The following is a 22,521-nucleotide window of genomic DNA, read 5'->3' as shown; positions in this document are numbered from 1 at the left end:
ATCAAGGTCAGGGGAAGTATTTACTGATTGAAAAAACGAAGAATACATAAGTGAAGTGTGTTATTCTAAAACCAAATTACAATTGAATTCTATACAAGCGCTATTTTCGGCTCGCCTCGGCGGGAAGATATTACGATAGGAATTTCAAAGTTATATGAAAATCTACGATAAACTCCGAAACATCTCTGTTGTTGAGAAAAGAAACGTGATAAATAGTTTCCAACCAAGGATAAATTCTTTGCATAGGACCAGCAGCTGTGCTTAATTGTAATATGAAGACACTATATCAAGAATAAATCATCTGCGTAGGACCAGTTGCAATGCGTAAACGCCATCTAAAGATCTACTTTTCAGGAATAAAGTCTCTTTGTTGGACCAGCTAATCTGCCTAACTGTGACCTCTCTCTGTCTTCCCGTCTCTCTCTCTGGCGGGGCTTAAATTCTGGAGCTCTCGATCCTGAGGCGAACGCTCTACCACTGAGCTATCATGGCACACGATTCCACTTTCAGAGAAGTAATTCTGTCTTATGGTGGAGCGTCCGCCTCCGGTGCGGAAGGTCGCGGATTCGATCCCCGGTCGCATACCAAGGATGTAAAAAGTTGTACCAGTAACTCCCTTAATATGCTCAGCATTATGCGGATAGAACAGGCTCTTCTCTTAAACTCGTATTCTCGCAGGAATTAAGTTGAGACTGGTGTATAAATTTATAGAATTTGTTTCAGGATTCACCTTCAATCAAATAGTGGTTTTTATATATGCAAAGTGTTTTGTTATAACATATTGTATATATAGAACAATGTTGTTTATTCATCATTGACATATATCAGTTCATTATGTTATACTGCAGTTGAGAAAATTAGGTGCCTTCCAGTAGAAGACTTTGTATTGTATGGCAATACTTCATTCACTTGTTTTACAAAGCTGATTGGAATCTGAAAACGTTTAAGTTAGTGCAAAGAAGCACATTGCAGGATTCAACTGCATTATTCTGTCGACGATATAATTGTGGCATATACTTCATTTAATGCGATCAAACGAAGTATCTTTCTAAACAACTGTATATTTATGGGCATCAGATAGGCGATACTACGATGTTGAAAACTCGAAACTACGATGGTGAAAAGTCGAAAGTACGATGGTGAAAAATCGAACGTATGATGTTTAAAATTTTAAAACTACGATGGTGAAAAATCGAAAATACGATGATGAAAGTGCGAAATATTTTTTCACCAAGGTATTTTCGTCATTTACACTTTCATTATCGTAGTTTCGTGTTTTCGTCATCGTGGTTTCGACTTTTCAACATCGTATTATCGTTCTTTTGTTGTTTCGAGCTGAGCCTCACAGTTTGCCTAACGGGACACCGTAAATAAACGTTTCGTCGTTACTGAACACTTAATAGGCAGTAGAAATACAATATCCGTCGGAACACCAAACTCCGCATTACATATTATAATGCTGGAGGAAGAAGCCTGTAGCTATTATAGGTGTGAAGAAATTTAAATGGATTAATTAGTTAGCCAGCAAGCTCATCAGGAACGTACAATTGGTTATTCTTTCCTTTAGTTTCATCTAGACTTGCATCACTTTTTATAATACTTACCTCAACACGGTGCATTTGTCGACACATTGAGCTTGGTTTTCCTTAGCATGTCACTCTATTTTAAATCATGTGTCCAAACACATGAAGTCGAGCATAAATTGTTATCAAACGTTTAGGAAGAAACCTTATCAAATGTTTGGTAAGAAATCCTACCAAATATTTAGTTAGAACTCCTAGTCCGCCAAGTCCGACGAGATGCATTTCAAACTTTATAAGTCTTTTTTCTTTGGACTTTTCCTGGTTCGGACATTGCGAGATTTCGATTTGCACTATCAACTTGAAAACAACTAATTCTATCATCTGTCTTAATGATAATACAAAAGAGAAGAATGTTTTAAGAGGCATTTGCAGTGAATGTTTTTTTTTCTTTTCAAATAAAGGGACATGGCTGCAGACAGATTTCACTTCTTTTCGAATTAAGATAGACACTTTTATTATTTAAGTAATTGGCAATAAAAGGTGATATGTGAGGAGGTCCATGCAATATTTACATAAAAATGTACACCCTGTGCGTTAGTGACGCAGTGAAATTTGATCTATTAAATTAAAAAAATTTTAGCTGAATTTTATTCAGTATAAATGATTCTAATTTATGATTAATAAAGTTTACAGAACTTTTGTTAAGATTGTGAGCGTCTTGTGTTTGTCGTCCGTTGTGCGTCTTCGTCAACTTTTCTATTGTTAACTCTTATAGTCTAAGACCAGAGTTATAATGAAACTTGATTAGAATATTTGTCTGTATAAAACATAACTAAAGTTTAAAACCGGGTCATCAAATGAAATCATAGCAAAGTTTTTCAACACTCGAGAGTCTATACTTTCTACTTTTTTTATATGAAAGCTTGTCAGAACCTTTTTTTCTCTTTTGAAATGTAGAAAGAATTGAAACTGGGCTATCTGTGGTAAAAAATCTAGCTCAGCAGATCAGATCGTAGAAAAATATTACTCTAGAGATCATACTTTCTACTTTAATTAAATAAAATCTAGGAAAAGATCGAAACTGAGAAATTTTGGGTCAAAACTAGGTCGCTACATTGAACAACCTTGTCAACAGGCCGTAGGTCAGATTTTTCTGTCTTTATGAAACCTAGGTTAGCTTTAAAATTGGGTTATCTGAATTAGGAAAATGTGAAATTGTCATATGGAAATCTTGTTTACATTAGACTACATTTCCTTCTTGATTTTTTTTCTGAGAAATGGTCAGGCTGCTTGTCCGAATGCAATCTAGTTCAGATTCGAAACAAGGTTACCTACGATCAAAATGTAGGTCACTAGGTCAAGTAAAAGATACATTTTGTTACTACCATACAGGCCATATTAACTTCTATATATACATGAAATGTAGTCAGAAAGTTTGTCTGTCTGTATGAAGTCTGAAAGTTTGAAACTGTATATATTGTACTTGCAATCTTCGATTATTGTATTCAGATTTTAGATTATATTGGATAACAAACTTGCGTTATCTGCCTCTATAATACATAATATTTTAGTCTGCCTGAAACGATAATGACATATCATTTCATTTGCAGAATAATATGTATAAATAATAATATATCAAACGTTTATATACGCCCGTTGTTCGGGAGCATCTGAAGTGTTTATAAAATGCTACCTTATAATATAAAATGTATTTATGCCGTTACAACAAAGTAAAACTACACTAAAGTGAAGAGAATTAGCCTTTGTATCTTAAATACATAAAAAGGGCAGCCAAGCCAAAGATAAAGATATAAAATGAAAAATGTTCTTTTATCATACTTTTTCCATGTTATGTCTTTTTACAACTTGATTATTATATCTATGTATATAAACAATATAATATAATTATGAATGAACTACAATCAAAATTATACGTTTTATTAATGTCTGTCATTTTAATTCAACGTAGTAAAATGTATTCTACCTTTCTCTAAAAAGTCAATGGAATATGAATTATGCTCGATTAGTAAAGATAAAATGTAAAAACAGACAACTGTCGTGAAAGTGTTATGTGCATTTTCGTGATGTAGTTAGATATAATAAATCATTATCTTAACAGGATGAATTCTTTATATGATTATCATCATTATGTTTTCAACAAGAAAATGATGGCATGTGGTTAAAATTTCTATGCTAAAATTTGTCATGACAATCTGTACAAATAATATATAAATTATATAAAATGTAAAGCACAACGCAAAAATATAATAAGCGCCCATATGGTTCATTGAAATCATATTTAATTGGAGGATTTGCAGGAGAATTGGCGAAATATGGGTTTTAAATAGTAATGTGTTCAACACTAGTATCCGTTACGGCAAAATCTTAGAAAATATGCTGTTACAGATGGAAGTTAAAAGTTCGCATACAATTGAGATAACTTGATGACGTTTAGATTGTTCAGAAAACTTTGAGACATTAAATTTGTAAACCACAATCGTATACATACTGCTACAATACAATGGCTAAATTTGTGATTAGAGTGACCAAGTGTTTGAGCCAAGTAAATACTGAAATATATCAAGAAATATAAGGTGCTGTTCGACACAAATCTCACATAAATAATGTTATTTTACTTTTTTCAATCAAGTGTGTGTAACTCACGATAGGTGCTAAGAGCGAGCTATGCATACGAAACAAGGGCTTTCAATCAAATGTTTGAAAGGCACAATATTCACTAACAGTTACGCATATAATGTAAGTGTTGGAAATAAAGTTTTTGTAACTCTCGATAAACACCAAGAGCTATGCATACAAACCAAAGGCTGGCAATCAAGAATGTGTTACTCATGATAAAAGCCAGTGCTGGCTTATATATTTCACTGTAGGATTGCTGGGCTGCGTAACTTCATAAAGGCAGCTACGCGACTGCTGTTCAAGCAAAACCGTCTCTAGAAACATTACACTGCAGGTGTGGTAGAAACGAAACTCTCTTTGAAACACCGAAAACGTTATTCTCAACAGTCAGTACAAACATTTCTCTATGTGTTTGCTTACACCAGATGAAAATGTTACCTTTATAATTATCGTCTATTCTTACAATACCTTTGTAATTACAAAATGCAGGCAGAATGATTTAGCGCTGATTTAAAACAAGTAGGATATGTTAAACAAAAAAGGTCAAAATCCAGCTGCCAATCATTTCATAAGGATTGACAATAATGTGTAAGTCACGGCATTCACCTTTAGCTACACATATGTAACAAGGGCTGGCAATAAAGTGTAAGTAAGTCACGATAATCACCAACAGCAACGCATATGTTACATGTGCTAACAACCAAGTGTGTGAAAGCCACTATATTTTACGACAACTTTGCATTATGCACAAAGTGTTGTTGAAAATCAAGTCTTTAAAAATTAAGTCACGATAAGCACCGACAGCTACGGATATGTGTAAAGGATTGGCAAACAATTATGTGTTAGTCATGAAAATCACCGACAGCTACGCATATTCGCAAAGTGTCGGTAATCGAGTGTTTATTACATGTCACGGCGACAGCTAACCATATGCATACAGAATGAATTAGCAGTCAAGTGTTTGCTATGTCAGTTTGGCATATCAAGTCATTCCTTAAGATATTGTGTTAAATATCTATTTAAGTACTACACGTAAACTATTTGTTATGCAGACCCTTTTTATTTTATAAAACAGACCAAAGTATCCTGGGTTTAACTTACAGCTAATTCTGTAGTGTTTTCTATAACTGCCTTATGCATTTATGTTTAGAAAGATAAATAAATCCTTAATAATTAAATGCTCAGACAAAAGAGATATTAGCTTATTAAATTGGATCTACGTTTTCGCACTGCATTGAATCGTGCCATATATTTTGAGTTCTAGAAAATAATGTTAAATCACAATAACTGATACAGTAGCAAACTCTGTTTATCTTCAAGCCATTTAGAGCACAATTCAACCATTTTTATACAATAACATTTCATACTTTTATCATTTAACAGTCACTTGACAATTACATAACCTGTGTAGCATGATATGCTTAAGTAATTTTAAAATAAATATCTTGGCTCGGATGCACTTTTACCAGACAATATTCGAACTTTTCTAGAAAAATTGCTAGTTTTGTTTTTAATTTCTGTTGCAGCAATTGCAGTTTCTGCAAATTAATTATGTCAGCAGACTACTGCCTGATAAGTGGATACTTTATACATATTTACTTGCTAACCGCAACGTACTGACTTTTCGAGTTGTACCAAATGCCCCACAAAACTAAATCAACAATTGACATAAGTTATCAGTTAACCTTGTAGTAAAACGAAGGAGGAAGTAGACACAATACACATCGTTAAATCAGTAAATAGCTAAAGAAAATGGCGACGGGTGGGTGCGAAAAAACTTCGGACGAGTTAATTAATTTTAAATGTACACCTTGTGGTGAACTTAACAAAGCTAAAGAAGCGTACAATGTCAAGGATATTGCTGTCAGACTTGTGTGGACACACATCGTGTATTTCCTGCTCTAAAAGGACACACACTGGTGGATAAATTAAACTTAAAGTCAAAATTAGTAGCAACTGAACTTCCAGTCGTCCCTACGGAGACATGTAGTACCCATGGAATAAAAATTCTTGACATGTACTGTGAGAACCATGACGTTGTTGGATGTACAAGTTGTATAGCTCTTGACCACAGGTATGTATTCCTATATTTTATGTGAGAATCGCCTAGATAGCGAGTCATTTTTGTGACTTTTTAGTCATGGACTGTAATCGTGGATTTCATTCAACTGTACTATTATTATAATAGAATTCTGGTTAGACCGGTGCTAGTGGGCGTGATAGGACAATCTTGTTACCTGTTTATCACCCAGTGAAGATGAAGGGATATTGTGTTTCACTTCTGTCTGTCCGCCTGTTTGTTCATCCATTTGTATAAATATGACACTCCGTTGGCTTCAACATACCAAGGAAACATAAACTTTGCGTTTCAATCGTGCTGAGCAATGGCAATGTCACAGATAAATGTCAAATTTTTGAGCCTTGGATTTTGTGCTGGTCTTCCTCTTCTAAAGGCTTTGAAAATATCTACAAACTTACTGTGAATGTCCATCTCATCAAGACGATATGCAAGCTCTAATTGCACCGGCCCAAACGTTTAAGCCTAAGAATCCTGTTCAGTTGGGTTATAATGCTCATATTTGTATTTGTATTTATAACTGATAGACTGTTATAGTATGTTATATTAGGTAATAAGAATTTTGTTTATTTAATAATTGCTGCCTCATACAATATATGGTTTATTTAACCCGTAATGCTTCTCTTTTAATAGTTTTGGAGTCTTGATAAGATGTTATATCTTTCTAATTTTATTGTGCATGTGGTAAGTAGAATACTAAATTCGCAAAATTTTTGTTCTTGATTTATTAAATCCGCTGGAAATCAGAGGCCCAAATAATATGATTTAATTCAGTTTGTTTCAATACAGAAATTACATTCATTTGATATCTCCATTTTTGAACTTGAGCTGAATGCTCCGCTATTCATTTGATATCCCGCATTTATGAACTTGAGATGAATGTTACACTTATCAACCTATAATCTGATTTTAATAGCCACTGATTAAGGTTTCAGCTGAAACACAAACGTTAGTGTCGTTGATTTCGTGTCTTTCCTATTATTTGTACCCCTTCAAGAATATTTATGAAACTTTGATTGCATGTTCGTCTGCTACTACTTTTCGTAGTTACTTTCAGTGCTTCCAAAATATCTTAAAGATTATATTAAACGTGTCCCATTGTTGGAATCAGTTCTGTTTGATCTTTTAGAGTCATGAAGTCAAGTCAGTCTATATATACAATTAAGTTCCGCTTAAGTCGGTGCTAGGGGGTGTGAGGGTTACTGCATGTTATGTCTTAATCGGTAGTGGAGCGGATGGACGAACTGATTTTGTGGTTATTTTACCAACTAAATTTGAATTTTGATTGTGTTGTAAAAAAATGACAGAATCGGATTCCGTTTTTCCATTTTTTCCAGAACCTCCTGATTAATGTTAAAATATTTGATCTAACAATGTTTTGTTATATCGAGACTTGATGTGTTAGTTTCAGCGTGGGTGATTTCGATACTCCAGCTTTCATATCATTTGGTATTTTTCAATCACTACTTGTATATGGTGCCTGCTTTTTAGTCCACCACCGGTGGGATACGGAGGGGACTATAGGAATGTCCTCCGTCCATCCGTCCGTCTGTCCGTCCGCAAGTCTGGATCCTGCAATAAGTCAAAAAGTATTCAAGCTAGTTTCATACAACTTAGTATGTAAAAAGAAGGCAATATGTAGATTTTGCTGGTACAAGACCTATGCTTGTAGGCCAAAGGTCAAAGTCTCAACAGAAGGTCAAGTAAAAATTGTTTCAGTCCCAAAACTTTTATATGTATTGATGGATAAATTAAGTGGTACACAAAACGCTTCCCATGATGAGACAATGTGTCTCAACGCATGATCTATGCTTGTCGGTTAATGGTCAAGGTCACTGTTCAAATCAAGTAGAATTTGTTTCTGTTCTTTAAGTTTTAATAGAGCTGGAAGATTTTTAGTATTTCACAGAAATATTCCCCATGATAAGACAATGTGTCACGCACTTGACCCATGGTGTCGGTCAAAGATCATGGTCACTGTTCAAGGTCAAGTAAAATTGTTTATTTTTTCCGCTAGGGGACTTCTGTATTACCACTGCAATACTCGATCACTTGTTAATTTTGTCTTTTGGCAGTTTCTGTGATATGCACGCTACATAACCTTAGATCCCCTCTCTAAATTCAAGTTTATCTAGTTCTGTCCATTGTTTTTTTCCTTTAGGACAAGTCCATTATTTCAACCATAAGCCGCTTTTCATGGAATTGCCCTCTCTGTACCATTGAAGGTTCCATGTACACAGCTGTATGAACACATCTGTATGCAAATTCTTTTTTACACAGCTGTATGAACACATCTGTATGCAAATTCTTTTTTGGTACTTGTAACAGGTGCAAATGTTGAGTTCTGCTACACCAAGACTAGAGAGCGTGGACGGTAACCGGTCAAACCGAGCCTTATAAATCGGGAGACCTGTGGAGTTTCCACTTTTTCTAATCTATTATAGAGTAAATATGTTTGGATGGGAGCTCTAGGTTAGGGTTACTAAGGTAAGGTTGCCACGCTGATATAATTACTCCTACCAATAAAGTAGCTGACCGATCACAGTCTCGGCCCAGGTAATAAGTAAATACGATTGGTCTTGCTACTCATTCTGCACGAACATTACAAGCTGGGAACCAGTAAATCTTACCATTTTGAAAAGTAACATCCTACATTACAATGTAGCTGCCATTTGAAAATACTCGTATTACACTAGTTTCAATTCTGAGAAAGTTGAATGTTTATCCACGTTTTGCTAGACGCTCTGTCCCCATAGTCAAAGTCACTGAGTTCTTTAAGACAAACTACAAATATATCACACGCTTGAGACAGGTATAAATTATGTTTCCATACATTTACATCCACGTACAAAAACATTTTGTTAAAATTATTTCAATCATTATTAAATTTGATCAATACTTTACTTTTACAGGAGTTGTTCAGACGTCCACCTTATACCGGACGTTATCGATAACCTTCTCAGCAAATCTGACGCAGGTAAAATGGACCGGAAGTTACAAGACATGAAGATGACGATGAAAGAAATTAAAACAAATAGGGAAGCGCTTATTGAAAGGTTAATCAAATCTAAAACAGAGGCTGAAAACGAGATAAAAGATTTCGGAAAAGAGATGGAAACGCTTTTAAAATCTCTCGAGAAAGAATCTTTAAAAGAAATTGAAGAACAGTTCAGACAGAAAAAGCTACAATTAGAGGAGAAAAAAAGGAGCAGAAGATGAATTGGACTTTTTAAAACACGCTGAGGAGAGTCTGGAGAAAGCAGAAGGGAACAGAGCCCAACAATTTGTTTCCTTGAAAGCTGCACAGTGTATAATCACTCAAACTGAAGAGATTTCTCGCTCACTACGATTAACAAATGATGCAAAGATATCGTTCGCTCCTGATTCAGCTATACGTAATATTTTATTAAATTGTAAGACACTTGCTTCAGTCAACCACGATGTTTCCACACATTTCCAACAAAGGACATCGATGTATGCAATTAAAGCAATAAGAGAATTGAATATCAAAATGCAAAGTGATGCGTCATCCTGTTGGGTACATGGTTCCTGCTTAACGGAAGATGGTGCACTGCTTATGGCTGACTTCTCCAATAAAACACTAAAAAGAGCAAACAATGTCACAACGCCAGTACTGGATTATTGTAACCTACCAGATCAGCCTTACAGTGTATGCTGTATAGGTAAGCAAGAAGCGGCCGTCACTTTGACGAACAACACTGTTCAATTTGTGTCCCTTGCAGATCAGATGACGCCTACACGCCAGATAAAGCTGACCCATAAATGCTTTGGTATCGCTTACAAGGGAGATAAATTGTATATAACTGATTACGGCAAATCATTGTATATATACGATATGACAGGAAACTTACTGCAGAAAGTTTCACAAAACATTACCGGGAACAGTCTGTTTCAGTGGAGTCGGCATATTGCTTTCAGTGATACTGGAAAGGAAACGTTTGTAACATGTCAGGCTAAAGGCCTTATAAATCTTGATGTGAATGCGAGACATACGAACATTTATACTGCTTCAGAGTTGTCAATTACAACAGGAGTTTGTTCAGATGGAAGAGGCAACCTGTCTGTGTGTGGACACGGTTCTAATAGTGTTGTCCAGATTGGACAGGATGGAAATAAAATTGGTGAAATAGTGAAATCATCAAATGGACTGAAAAGTCCTCAGTCGTTGTGCTTTGACCAGCGGACTTCAACATTGGTTGTTACACAAACAGACAGCGACATAGTGAAATTATTTGACAAACAATAATAATAATTACATAATTATAGGTGGTTACCTCAAAGGTACACAATGTATCTGAGAAAAATTCTGTTTTTAAAACGTCGAATGTATTTTTGATTTCCTGTATTCACATATCAGATCTGTTAAAATAATTAATATGACTTGTTGTGCAGAATTGTGTCTTTATTCATCTCTTAGATATTTTTTCCAGTAAACATTACAAAATTACAAAATGCCCTAAAAAAGGAGAATATTAATAACAGAACAGTATAGTATGTATTCTATATTTTGTACGATTCAGTAAATCGGCTTCTGAAGATTGTGTAGATTGATATTATTGAAATCCTCACACTCACATCACATGATAAACTAAAGAACCAAGGAACTTAAAAGGTGGATGTTTACATATAATATTTAAATGACAAGTTTAGAGTATTTGGTGCATTTTTATTAATTCAAATTGAATATGTTTTCATACTATTTGATGTTAATCACATGTCCGACAAAAATATACATTATGTATAGTCATGAATTGGTTACCTGTTCTCACACATACAAAATTGTTAAGAAATCGAATAAGAAAAACAGATGCTAGTGTGTTTGAAAATACAATGTACATACATTTTGTCTTGAATATTGCCCGTGATCTCAGGTAAAACCGCAGTGGTAAAATATATTAAATATTACAAAACTAATGTATATTTAAAAGAACTACAAAGTTTTTAAACTGAAGGTGGGAGTAGGACTACCAAACGTATAAAATGCAGAGCTGTACTTGAAATAAGATTTACATTTACCACATAGCCTAGACAAGAATGTTGATACAAAACTATTACCCGCCTCGTGAAAAAAGAATGTTTGATGTTTTTTGCGAGATATTGCCGCCATTTAATGTAGTGTGATGATAAAAGATGTAGCATTTTTGTGCCAGTAAACTATTAAAATTATGTATTTGTATGTTATATATAGGTTCAGAGCAGCATGTCTAGAAACATTCTCCTACTGTCAAAAGAGTAATGTGTTTTTGTCGGTAACTCTTGTTGTGTGAAATGTTAATAATACGGTGTTTACACATGGTTAGTGTAAACGTTTGGTACGAATTGCATTTCCAGACCTTCCCTTATAAAAATCTGAACTATGTATAGCGCATGTGCTGATCGCAGTGGAGTTATCTTTATGTCGCTATGGGTTATTGTAGTTAATTTTGGTAGAGAATGCCACAATGCAAATTAGCCATTGCCCATGAACGCATCAGTGATGTGAGTAAACGTTGGATAAAAAATGTGCGAAAGAATGACTTCAACCACAAAAACGAAACTAATTAATTGTCAACACACTTAGTCAGCTGGTTTTATAATGAAATCAAATGAAACATTATAGGACGAAATTTGCATTGGACCTACGTACTACATGCTTGGTGTGTTTACCTGCCAGCTGTGGTTGTTTAGAAGAAAGTTTTTATAAAACTTCTATTTAAAGATATCCAATGCCCATCTTTCACTCATTGTTTATTATATATTTACTTCAAATGTAGAAATTCATGATCAGATGTTTTGAACTTTACTAAATATGTAAAGTAATTGTGTATGCAGAACTATATTATATTCATGCGGTGTTTCAGTGGTAGTACATATTTATATAAAAATTTCTTATGCCTGCGATAAGATAATTATAGGTCATTGATGTATGTTTTCAAATTCATTTTATGCCACTAGCTGTGAATGTATTGACTGATACACCCCTTAACTATACAAAAAGGTCATAAATGGAAACAATTGTTTTTTTCTTCTAAAAAATATCTGACAAGTGCCCCCAGGATGACATAGCGTATTAAATGCCGTAAAATGTTTGGTATAGTTGGTCACACTAACCTGTAGGACTTGCTCAAATATTAATGATAGATAAGACATTTTATTCCCTTAGTGACCTTTATAGTTTTGTAGTAATTATCTCTATGAACAATATACTCGTTTTTTTCTATTTAGAGATTTATAAAGATTGTTCCAACCAAAAATGTTTTAATTTATTTTCTATCAGGATATGATTAAAAGACATACTGGTTGGGAACCAGTTTCCGGACAGGGCCAGTTTCCGGACACGTGATATCCGCTTTATTTCGTTGGTATTTACGTAATTGTTTCATCTAGATCATTTAGATGTTTGTTCTTCATGTCTACAACAAACCGCTATATTACAAGTCTGTATATTGTTAGGTTTTATGATGATACCTCACCTCTGTTTACAAAACAACCTTCTGTCTGAACGGGGTATGAATATAGCATTGCGCATGCGCAATAGTTTACACTTCCCGAGGTATCAAGAGGGGAAGAAATATTTAAACTACATATTGATTGTCTGCTGATAACATGTGCTAATTTTAAATTTACAGTAATAGTTACATAAAATGTAGGGCTGTCGATTTTTGCACAAATTAAATATTCTATATCTATTGGAATTATCAAGAATTCGTGTTAGACGAAATTCGAGTTTTTTATAGTCAACATCGGTTTGCTTTCGTAGCTGGTATTGAACGTCGGGTAATGTTTCATGTGCATTTTTGAAGAGATTAATGATAAAGAAATGTGTAAAAATAGTTTAATTACTTATTTTGATATCAAATCTGGTTTACCTCACTGGTAAATATTATTTTAGGGAATATTGGAGCCGAAATATGAGGTGTCCGGAAACCAGTACGCCTTTGACTGAAAAAAATTTCATAAAGCGTTAAATGTCAACTTAAACCTGAGGAGACTAACAACCATATTTCATCCTTCAAATACTCTAGAATTCGGATTTTTAAGTTTAAAAAATTCAAAAATGTCCTGGAGAGGACACCATGTCCCGAAACAAAGCAACATTTAATCAAATGAACACGGTCCTGAAATTTTTTTATCAATGCATGAACTTTCTTTGGATTTTATCTGATACGCGTCTAGGCAACAGAATGGGCTTTTATGGTAAGATGCTATCTTTTGTATTATTTAAGAAGTATTATATCTCAGTATGTGATTTGTCGTTGAATAATTGTTTTGAGTTAAAATGCGAAGTAATTATATCTCAAGGGGGCAACCCGATTGATATAACAATACACATCTAAACGACAATGATTTTATTCAACAGCAAATCAGTAAATGAGATATATTATTTAGATTCTTATACTTTACAAAAGCTTTTAAATACGTCCATGACGATATCGCTTTCCAGCGCGCCGCTAAGCCGATTTTAAGCTGTGACGTAATATGTGACGTCGGAAAAATGTAAACATACAGTTTTTAGCCTTATTTGTTTAATAGGAAAATCGGTCGTGTTAGAATTGTTGCCAAAAACAAAGACAAATGCCCGACGCCGTTGATGTTTCAAAAAATAGATATTTTAGATTTGATTCGTTAGCTCTGCAACATCTGTACAGCCGTACCTTCCCCTTTTTCTTAAATGTGCACTCATTTTAGCATCAAGTTGTATACAAGTAGCGGCAGATTTTTGCTAATGCAGTTTTGAAAGTTTGAAAGGACAGCACTGTTACCTTATTAAATTGTAACAAAATTTATTTTCTGTATTAACAATTCCTACCACATTAAAACCTGTACATTGTATATCTAACAACGATTTATTTATTTCCACATCCATATATTTTACTTAGCATGTAGGGACTTGAACATATACAGTCAAACCTGTCTATAAAGACCACCCTTAGGAGAGCCATAATGTGGTCTTTATTGGGAAGTTGTCTTTATTCACAGGTAAAAATACAATGTAAATGTTAAAATAGGAAACAAAATATGTAGTCTTTAGAACCAGGTGGGCTCTGTTCAGAGGGGGTTTTTAACACAGGTTTGACTGTACTACCATACATCTATGTAAAACTACCTTAGCCTTTTCTCCTACTCCAGTTTTCCACCTGTATCCAGGATATATACGTACACTAACATATATAGTATGTTCAGGTGGTCGGGGCTCGAACTACATCAAAAGCCTTCCACATATGGTCAAAATTGTGAACAAAATCTATGTTCGAACACTACCAGGTCACCTTCAATGGCCTCTCCTCAAAATCTAGAACTACCCAGGTACCCGTTCTTGGTCGGAATCGTAACTATACGGTCATGTAGGGTGTGTCGATGTTTCCTTGCCATATGGGTTCGAACTGGGCCGAGGACCTACCAGACATAATCGTGATTAAAATAGTGATATTTTTAAGTGCGAACGCGGTCCGGTCGTCTTTATGGACATGTAGAGCTATCCAAAAGCTACAAAGATACACTATCTTGGCCAAAACCTGTAATTACGTTTAGTATGATAGTAACTCGAGCTAGAGATTTCGGGATAAGTTCCTTGAAATTTTTAATTAGTATCTCGAAATTCGAGTCACGCTTCTCGAAATTTCGATTCGGTAACTATGTTTGTTAATGTATAACATACACCTGGTACCTTGTATAAAGATATACAATAACACACTTTAGTTAAGACTTGTCGTAAAAGATAACTTTTGTTGAATGTTTATATAAATGACAGTTTGTCATCAAACTATGTTTACACTGATGTTGTTATCGATAAGGTAAGAAGACATGTATACATCCCGCACGATAACCCAAACGATAACATGTTTCATAATTATGATTCTTTTTCATTAAAACGTTTCAATACAGAAAATATGTTTGTATAACATTACAGTATGGACATATAACCGTAATAATCACATAATATAACATGCTGTCGTTTGAATTATCGTACGGGAGTTGTATAATAAAACAACTACATGTAAATAAACATTAAACGAGGGCTTAAACGCTATTGATTAACCGATAAATCAAGCAGACCGAATCGTTAATATAGCTTTATCTCCATGTCATTCAAAAGGGAAGTGATATCCAGTTTTAAAATGGCGTCCGGTGGGAGTGAATATACGTCGGATGAGATTTTCAATTTTAAATGTTCGCCTTGTCTAGCTAGCAATCGGAATAGAGAAGCTGTGAAATATTGTGTGGAATGTCAGGGATATTGTTGTCAGTCCTGTGCTGACATAATTCATATTATGCCTGCTTTAAAAGGTCACACACTTTTGGATAACTCAAATTATAAATCATCAAGTCTCAATGTAGGATTACCAGCAGTACCGACGGAGAGATGTAGCACACATGAGACAAAGATCGTGGACATGTACTGTGGTAACCATGATGAGGTTGGATGTACAACTTGCATGGCTTTAAACCACAGGTATTTTCTTTCGCAATAAATTTATATTTAACATATGCGAACGTTATTACTGATTATTCAGTTGTATGATAGATCATAGGAGTTCTTTCATTTTATTTTTTGGATCATGTAAGGTCTTTTGTTATCTGAACTTATCTCAGTTGTATAGGTTTGTAATTTAATACATCTGCATAATGTTTATCAGTTTATAGAGGTAGTTAGTTGCTAAATCTTATGTATAAAATTCCATCATAAACACCATAGAGAACCTAAACCTTTTTAAAATGTAATACTATTTTGTTATGTTTATAGTTCTCCTTTTACTTTCAAACAATAAAATTAGGATTTTTGAAACGTATCATTTTCACAAAACCGAACAATAAAACATACGTTGACTTGTTCAACGAAATAAAAATCAATAGCACATGAGCGTAAGGAAAAAAAGCTTATTTATACATATTGACTCAATTTTTATTTTCAATTTTTTAGTTCGTTTACAGGCGAATAACGAAAACATAAAATAAAATCTATAGCGGTTATAGCGAAAACAAACAATATATTTTAATATTATTATGTTAAACCAGTATAACGTGTACTGATTTCCCTAAATTGAAACGTGTACATATGTAATCGAATTTTGTAACGGACTCATTTTTTCAAAATAAAGGCACGGCGGAAACATGTGCCATAGTTGTTATTAATTTGAATAATTTTCATGTGAGTAGTATGACCCCTTTAACAAGGGTGTCACAATAGGTAAAAGGCAGATCTGAATAGATCGAATGTTAAAATGTTGTAAAAATATACAACTAAATATTGCATCACTTTAGAAAAGCTTGAGATTTAGAGAAAAAAAAACACTATACACTTCTACAATTTGTTGACTTACTAATTATTAAAATTTTACCTTGTTCACAAATAGTTAACCTTTTTTCAAGTACGCCTCTCGTACATTTTTAGATAAGTGGTCTTTGGTTTATAATTTCAGGTCTTGTGCTGATGTGCAATCCATTCCAGATATTGTCGATAGTAAATTTCATACGACAGATGTTGAGAAAATACACCAAAAATTGCAAGATTTGAAAATTATGATGGAGAAAGTTATGAAAACTAGACAAAGACTGATGAACGACTTAAAGAAGTCTAAGACGGAAGCAGTAATGGCGATAAAGGACTTTCGAAAAGACATGGAAACAATTCTTGAACAACTAGAAAAAGAATCGATTAAAGAATTGGAAATGAAGTTCGTTGAAGAAGACTTGAAATTGCTGGAAGAGAAGAAGAAAGCAGAAATTGAATTAGATGGTCTGAAACAAGCAGTGAACGACTTGAAGAAATCAGAAGGAAACAAAGCCCAACATTTTGTCTCCCTGAAAATGTCATTGAAAAGTATTGCTAAAACGGAAGACGCATCTCGTTTATTGCAAACAAGTGTTAAAGTAAATATAGCCTTTAGCTTTGATCCTGCTATACTGGGATTTCTGCAACAGTTGAAAACTTTTGGATCGGTCCGACATGATTCTGCCACTGCTTTAAGATCGCCAAGGACAAGCGTCTATTCTGCTAAAAGTATCGGGGATTTAAACATCAGAGTCCAGAATGACAACAAAATATGTTGTGTGTATGGGTCTTGTCTAACAGAAGATGGTTCACTACTGTTAGCTGATTATAGCAATAATAAGATTAAACGTGCAGATATTGAAAAATTGTCGATTACAGATTATTGCTGTGTTCCTGGTGCACCTTTGGGCGTTTGTTGTACAAGTAAATTTGAAACTGCGGTCTGTCTGAGCAGTAACATAATTCAGTTTGTTTCCCTTGGCAATCAAATGACAACCACTCGTCAGATAAGAATGAACCATTATTGTTTTGGCATTGGCTATAAAGACGATAAACTATACATAACTGACACTGGAAAATCGATATATGTATACGATATGACAGGCAACAAGCTGATGATGTTTACTCAAAACAAATCCGGGCAAAGTCTGTTCTCAAACAATCGAAATGTTGCTGTCAGTGATGTTGATGATAAATTGTTTGTTGCCAGCGGGGATAAAGGTCTAGTTATTACTGATGAACAAGGAAACCACTGTCAGACATTTACTGATTCAGAGTTAAACATAGCGTCTGGAGTTTGTACAGATCGTAGAGGAAATCTGTTTGTGTCCGGGTGTAACTCAAATAACGTGATACAGATAGGGAGAGAAGGGAAGAAAATGGGCGTGGTCGCAAAATCATCAGATGGACTTGTCGGGCCAGAATCAGTTTGTTTTGACACAAGACAATGCAAATTATTTATAACACAACAAAACGATACTGTCAAAGTCATCTCTTTGCATTAAAGGGTATTTATCTGACGATGTTTTGCATGTACAAGCATGTAATACTTTTCTTTCTTGTTTTTCATTTTTGCACAATTTGCATGTAATCAAGGAACGCTTTTAACCACAATATTTTACGTATTCAGTTTTGCTTAATTCTTGACATATATTTAAAATGGACATTTAAAAAACGCTGTTCAAAGCAGTGCGATAGTGAAATTACTTCTCAACAACTTAACTGTTAATAGAATATAAGACGTGTTTTATTGCTTTCAGCTTTTATCCGGCACAGCATACTACTAGCGTGTTATAGTGGGGAGGGAATTCCATAAAAACGTAAATGGTGTTACAAGGCATGAAACTTTCAGGAAATGGTAACTAGACCATAGGAACTTCAAAAGTTACGTGGGCCCTCAATTATCTCTGCTCGTTCAAGATGGCCGCCATTTTCAAAATGGCCGCCTAAAATTAGTCTACAAGGACACATATGATTGAAATAAAGCTACCAAGGCAACCATTATTGCACTTATAATTGCCTTATATGGATTTAAATTCTTTGAGAACTCTCAACAGTAAATATCTGAATTATTTCCGGTAATGTAAACAAGATGGTGGCTATTTTCAAAATAGCCACAAGTTCTATAACTAGAAATATACATATGGATAATGAACAGTTGTCAAAATGTTCATAATAATCTAGCATTGATTGAAATATACAATACATAATTTAATCAATTTGGTGTTAATAATAATTCTTGTAATGATGACGGCAGTTTTCAAAATGGCCGACCTAACGAAGTCGGAATCATAAGTAAAACCTTCAGTAATCTGATTATTAAAGTTACATTTCACATAAATTTATTGGTAATATCAATATCATAAGCAGTTTACACAGTTGTATTATATGTATAAGGCGCTCAGTGCTTCCGAAACAGAGAGAGAGAGAGAGAGAGAGAGAGAGAGAGAGAGAGAGAGAGAGAGAGAGAGAGAGAGACATCCAATGGGTTTCCTCTATATGTATTTTGTCTACCTACCGGTTTCATATCATAATCATCAGGGCAGACATAATATAAAAAATGTGTAGTTGCTACGCAACGTCACATGTGTACGCATGTGTAAGCAACGTTATATTATGGCGTCATCAATATTTGTTCAGTTTTGGTTTGAAAATATGTATTATTTTATTTGATGTTATATTATTTAGGGGTGCAATATATTTTAGATATCTAGTATACCTGAATAAAAGATATATGATTTGTGTCCTTTTAAATTGTCACAATCTTGAAACTGTTACTAATGAAGTTGAACATGTAATTCTGCTGATGTATTTTACCTTATTATCATGTGAATTAACCTAGCAGTTACACGAGCATAGCAGAGAGCAAGTTAAATTCACCCTGAAACAGCTACAGAGTCGCATGTAATTTTCTAACAGCCACACTTCTGAAGTTCTTGACAAGATGCTGAAACTACTGGCCTTGAAAACCAGAACGGTTTTATTTGTTTGTTATCTAGACATTCCCAACCCCATTCCACAACGTCTGGCAGAACTTGTATAGCTGACATTGATTGTGCCCATATATGTCCCACCTGATAAGCAGCACGCTTTGAATGCTGATGCAATGCATCTTGAGTTGGTGGAATCCTATCATATGGCCTTTGTTTCTTGGCAAAAAGATCAAGTCTAGCCTGATTAACATTAGCATATGAACTAGATCTGTCATATAAAAATATTACAAACTGCTCAAGAATGTACATATGAGCCGTGCCATGAGAAAACCAACATAGTGGTTTGCGACCGGCATGGATCCAGACCAGCCTGCGCATCCGCACAGTCTGGTCAGGATCCATGCTGTTCGCTTTCAAAGCCTACTGGAATTAGAGAAACTGTTAGCGAACAGCATGGATCCTGACCAGACTGCGCGGATGCGCAGGCTGGTCTGGATCCATGCTGGTCGAAAACCAACTATGTTGGTTTTCTCATGGCACGGCTCATATCTTCAATTGTAATGGCCTCTAGTCTGTTGGATAACCTACAAAATGTGTTTGTAGCGTCTTCATACACGCACCATGTGTTCCAGGCTGACAATTTTCCTTTACCGCTAAATGAAGAAACCGTATCACATCCCGTGAACGCATGAAAAAATGGAAGACCCAACGCTTTTTAACAAGTTTATGCACAATATCATGTATTGGAACCCATCAAAAGTGTTTGCCATGCCCAAATGAGAGCCAAAGTGTTTCTGAATTGAGTTTACTGAAGCAGGAAATAGCTAGAACAACAAAATCTGTGTCAGTACTTTGAATTATGATCTTTCTTGCAGCATGTATTGCTTCCTGATTGTATGTAGAAAGATGCGGGTATCTGCTTCTTCATGATTGCAGGGATAAATTCCATTCAAAGAAGTAGATGTTTTTGTAGTTCACACATCTCCAAACTTTGTCACGAGAACACACTCATTTCCGGTAAATGCGCAGCAATTTCATCAGTCACATACTGAAACAAGTCTGTCTTGTTTTTGTCCACTCTCAAAAAAGAGCACCAACCAGTTGGAATTTTAGTGTTACCTGTTACTTTTCTTCTAATCCCTTGACCTCTTTTCTCTCTTGTGAAGGATTTTAGACTGCTCTCAAAGCATTTATAAAAAACCCAAATATATTCTATCATATTTGCAAATGTACGTTTCTATCTTGCGAATAACAACATTGTTCACATATTCTTGAAATGTTTTCGAATCTCCTGGGGGATTTGCCTTTATCGTGGCTACTCCATCTATTATAACGCAGTCTGCTTCTGGTTCTGTGTGTGTCTGACTTCTGTCAATCTCCAAGACTTTCATTAAATCTGACTTTGTAGTTCCGGGATTCAAGTTTCCATTGCTACTTAGTAATGCGTTTTCGTGGCTGAATAATTCTTCAAGGTCTCATCCTCTTGTCTGACAGGATATAAACAACCTACAGAATAGGCATTCATTGCTTTTATGTTCATATGTTCCATGTGACATTTCCTTAGGAATTCTTCCAATCACAGGTAACTTGTTCTTCTTTATTGGTTCATTAAAGGCAGAGACCTTTCTCTTTTATGCTGTTCCAAAATGTGTGATTCTGTTTCATGCCAGTTTCCCTATGGGTTTTCAACGCAGATACTACTGATTTATCCGCTACAATTTTTGAATTTTTGAATTAAGAGTGATCAAATCGTCTGATTCTTCCCTGAATGGATTGTCACGATTGCGAATTTCTTCTATCAAAGACGAGCAGTTTTTAACAAACTCCTTTTCATTAGCTTGCGATTTCATGTGATGCGCATTTCTGTTATTCTCAGCCTTGCTGAAGAAGTTTACTTGTATTCATTGAAATCCTTGACATGACTACACACTCTGGCAAACCGAATTAATTGAGAAATATATACCCCATAAGATGTAGCCTGAGGTAAATTCCCATCCAAATGGGGAAAATTTACAATACTAAAATTAAAATCATCCCTCTTGTCATAAATTTTGGTATGTATAATATTGTCATAAATAGAGAGATGTAAATTTAAAAATGAAGCTTCAGTATCCGAATTGTTAGTTTTAATCAGGGGAAGCTCCCAAGGATAAATAGTACCCACCAATTGACAAAATAAAACAACAACCCAAAACAAAACGGATTATCCATATTAAGAATATCATCCAGATAGCGTGATGTATTATTAAATGCAGTTATAATATCTGCCTTCTGGAGAAAGGCTCAACATAAAGTCTCTTTCATAACTATAAAAACAAATCTGCGACAAGGGGTGTACAATTTGTTCCCATGGGAATATCAACTATTTGTCTAAAAACTGCATTCCCAAACCTGATGTAAATGTTGTTCAATAAAAAGGAAAGGGCTTTAAACACTTCGTCACAGGTCCACATTGTATAATGTTCAATAATATTGCTAGTAAAAAAAGCTTTATCAAAATTGCAAGCGAGAAATGTAGCATTCTCACTGGCAAAAGTCTTTTGAATAAGGGCAGTTAGTTTGTCATTTATTAAACTATGTGGTAAAATGGTATACAAAGTAGAAGAATCGTATGTACTGACTGTAGATACCATAAAATGGACTGAAACATCCTCAGTCATTGTGCTTTGACCAGCGGACTTCAACTTTAGTTGTTACACAATCAGACGACATAGTGAAATTATTTGACTTGCAATAAACATCACATAATTTTAGGTGGTTTTCTCAAAGATACACAATGTAACTAAAAATCTTGTCGTTCGAAAATCTAATATATTTTGAATTTTTCTTGCTTTACTTACCAGTATTTACTTATCATATCGGTTAAAATAATAAATTGTATTTGAATTTGTGGGCAGAATCGCGACTTTATCCATTTCTGACATAAAGTCATGTTTTCCTAAGAAAGATAATAGGTAAGGGTAAATGTTTCGGAAGCACTGAGCGCCTTAAACACAGCCTCAGAGCCACGCATTTGTAAAGTAGGCCCACAACAAAAAGAAGCTGTAATGAAAAATTATTATAGACGGGTTGCTTAAA

At 34.6% G+C, this 22,521-nt stretch overlaps 2 protein-coding genes across 4 annotated transcripts; both read left to right on the top strand.

Moving 5' to 3' along the window:
• Positions 1-5,913: 5,913 nt before the first annotated feature.
• On the top strand, positions 5,914-12,475 carry LOC128553631 (uncharacterized). Of its 2 annotated transcripts, none has more exons than XM_053534805.1 (2): positions 5,914-6,234; positions 9,150-12,475. In XM_053534805.1, exon 2 carries the CDS (start codon positions 9,710-9,712, stop codon positions 10,502-10,504), a length of 795 nt encoding a protein of 264 aa, XP_053390780.1. In that variant the 5' UTR covers positions 5,914-6,234; positions 9,150-9,709; the 3' UTR covers positions 10,505-12,475. Both variants share the same exon structure in this region, with proteins under 2 accessions (XP_053390780.1, XP_053390781.1).
• A 2,662-nt stretch (positions 12,476-15,137) lies between these two features.
• LOC128553630 (uncharacterized) lies at positions 15,138-19,252 on the top strand. 2 transcript variants are annotated; one of them, XM_053534804.1, is made up of 3 exons: positions 15,138-15,691; positions 16,659-18,018; positions 18,271-19,252. In XM_053534804.1, exons 1-2 carry the CDS (start codon positions 15,321-15,323, stop codon positions 18,013-18,015), a joined length of 1,728 nt encoding a protein of 575 aa, XP_053390779.1. In that variant the 5' UTR covers positions 15,138-15,320; the 3' UTR covers positions 18,016-18,018; positions 18,271-19,252. The 2 variants fall into 2 exon arrangements, with proteins under 2 accessions (XP_053390779.1, XP_053390778.1); XM_053534803.1 differs by having other exon boundaries at positions 16,659-19,252.
• Positions 19,253-22,521: the final 3,269 nt, after the last annotated feature.

The sequence above is a fragment of the Mercenaria mercenaria genome, unplaced genomic scaffold (assembly GCF_021730395.1).
Source record: "Mercenaria mercenaria strain notata unplaced genomic scaffold, MADL_Memer_1 contig_4134, whole genome shotgun sequence".
Lineage (NCBI taxonomy): Eukaryota > Metazoa > Mollusca > Bivalvia > Venerida > Veneridae > Mercenaria > Mercenaria mercenaria.
Note: the sequence above shows the minus strand (reverse complement) of the source record. Positions and strands in the feature narration are given on the sequence as shown.

Coding starts and splice junctions, on each gene's coding strand:
- LOC128553631 (XM_053534805.1), top strand. CDS start 9,710: ATGTATGCAATTAAAGCAATAAGAGAATTGAATATCAAAATGCAAAGT.
- LOC128553630 (XM_053534804.1), top strand. CDS start 15,321: ATGTCATTCAAAAGGGAAGTGATATCCAGTTTTAAAATGGCGTCCGGT. Junction 15,692..16,658: donor TGCATGGCTTTAAACCACAG/GTATTTTCTTTC, acceptor TTATAATTTCAG/GTCTTGTGCTGATGTGCAAT.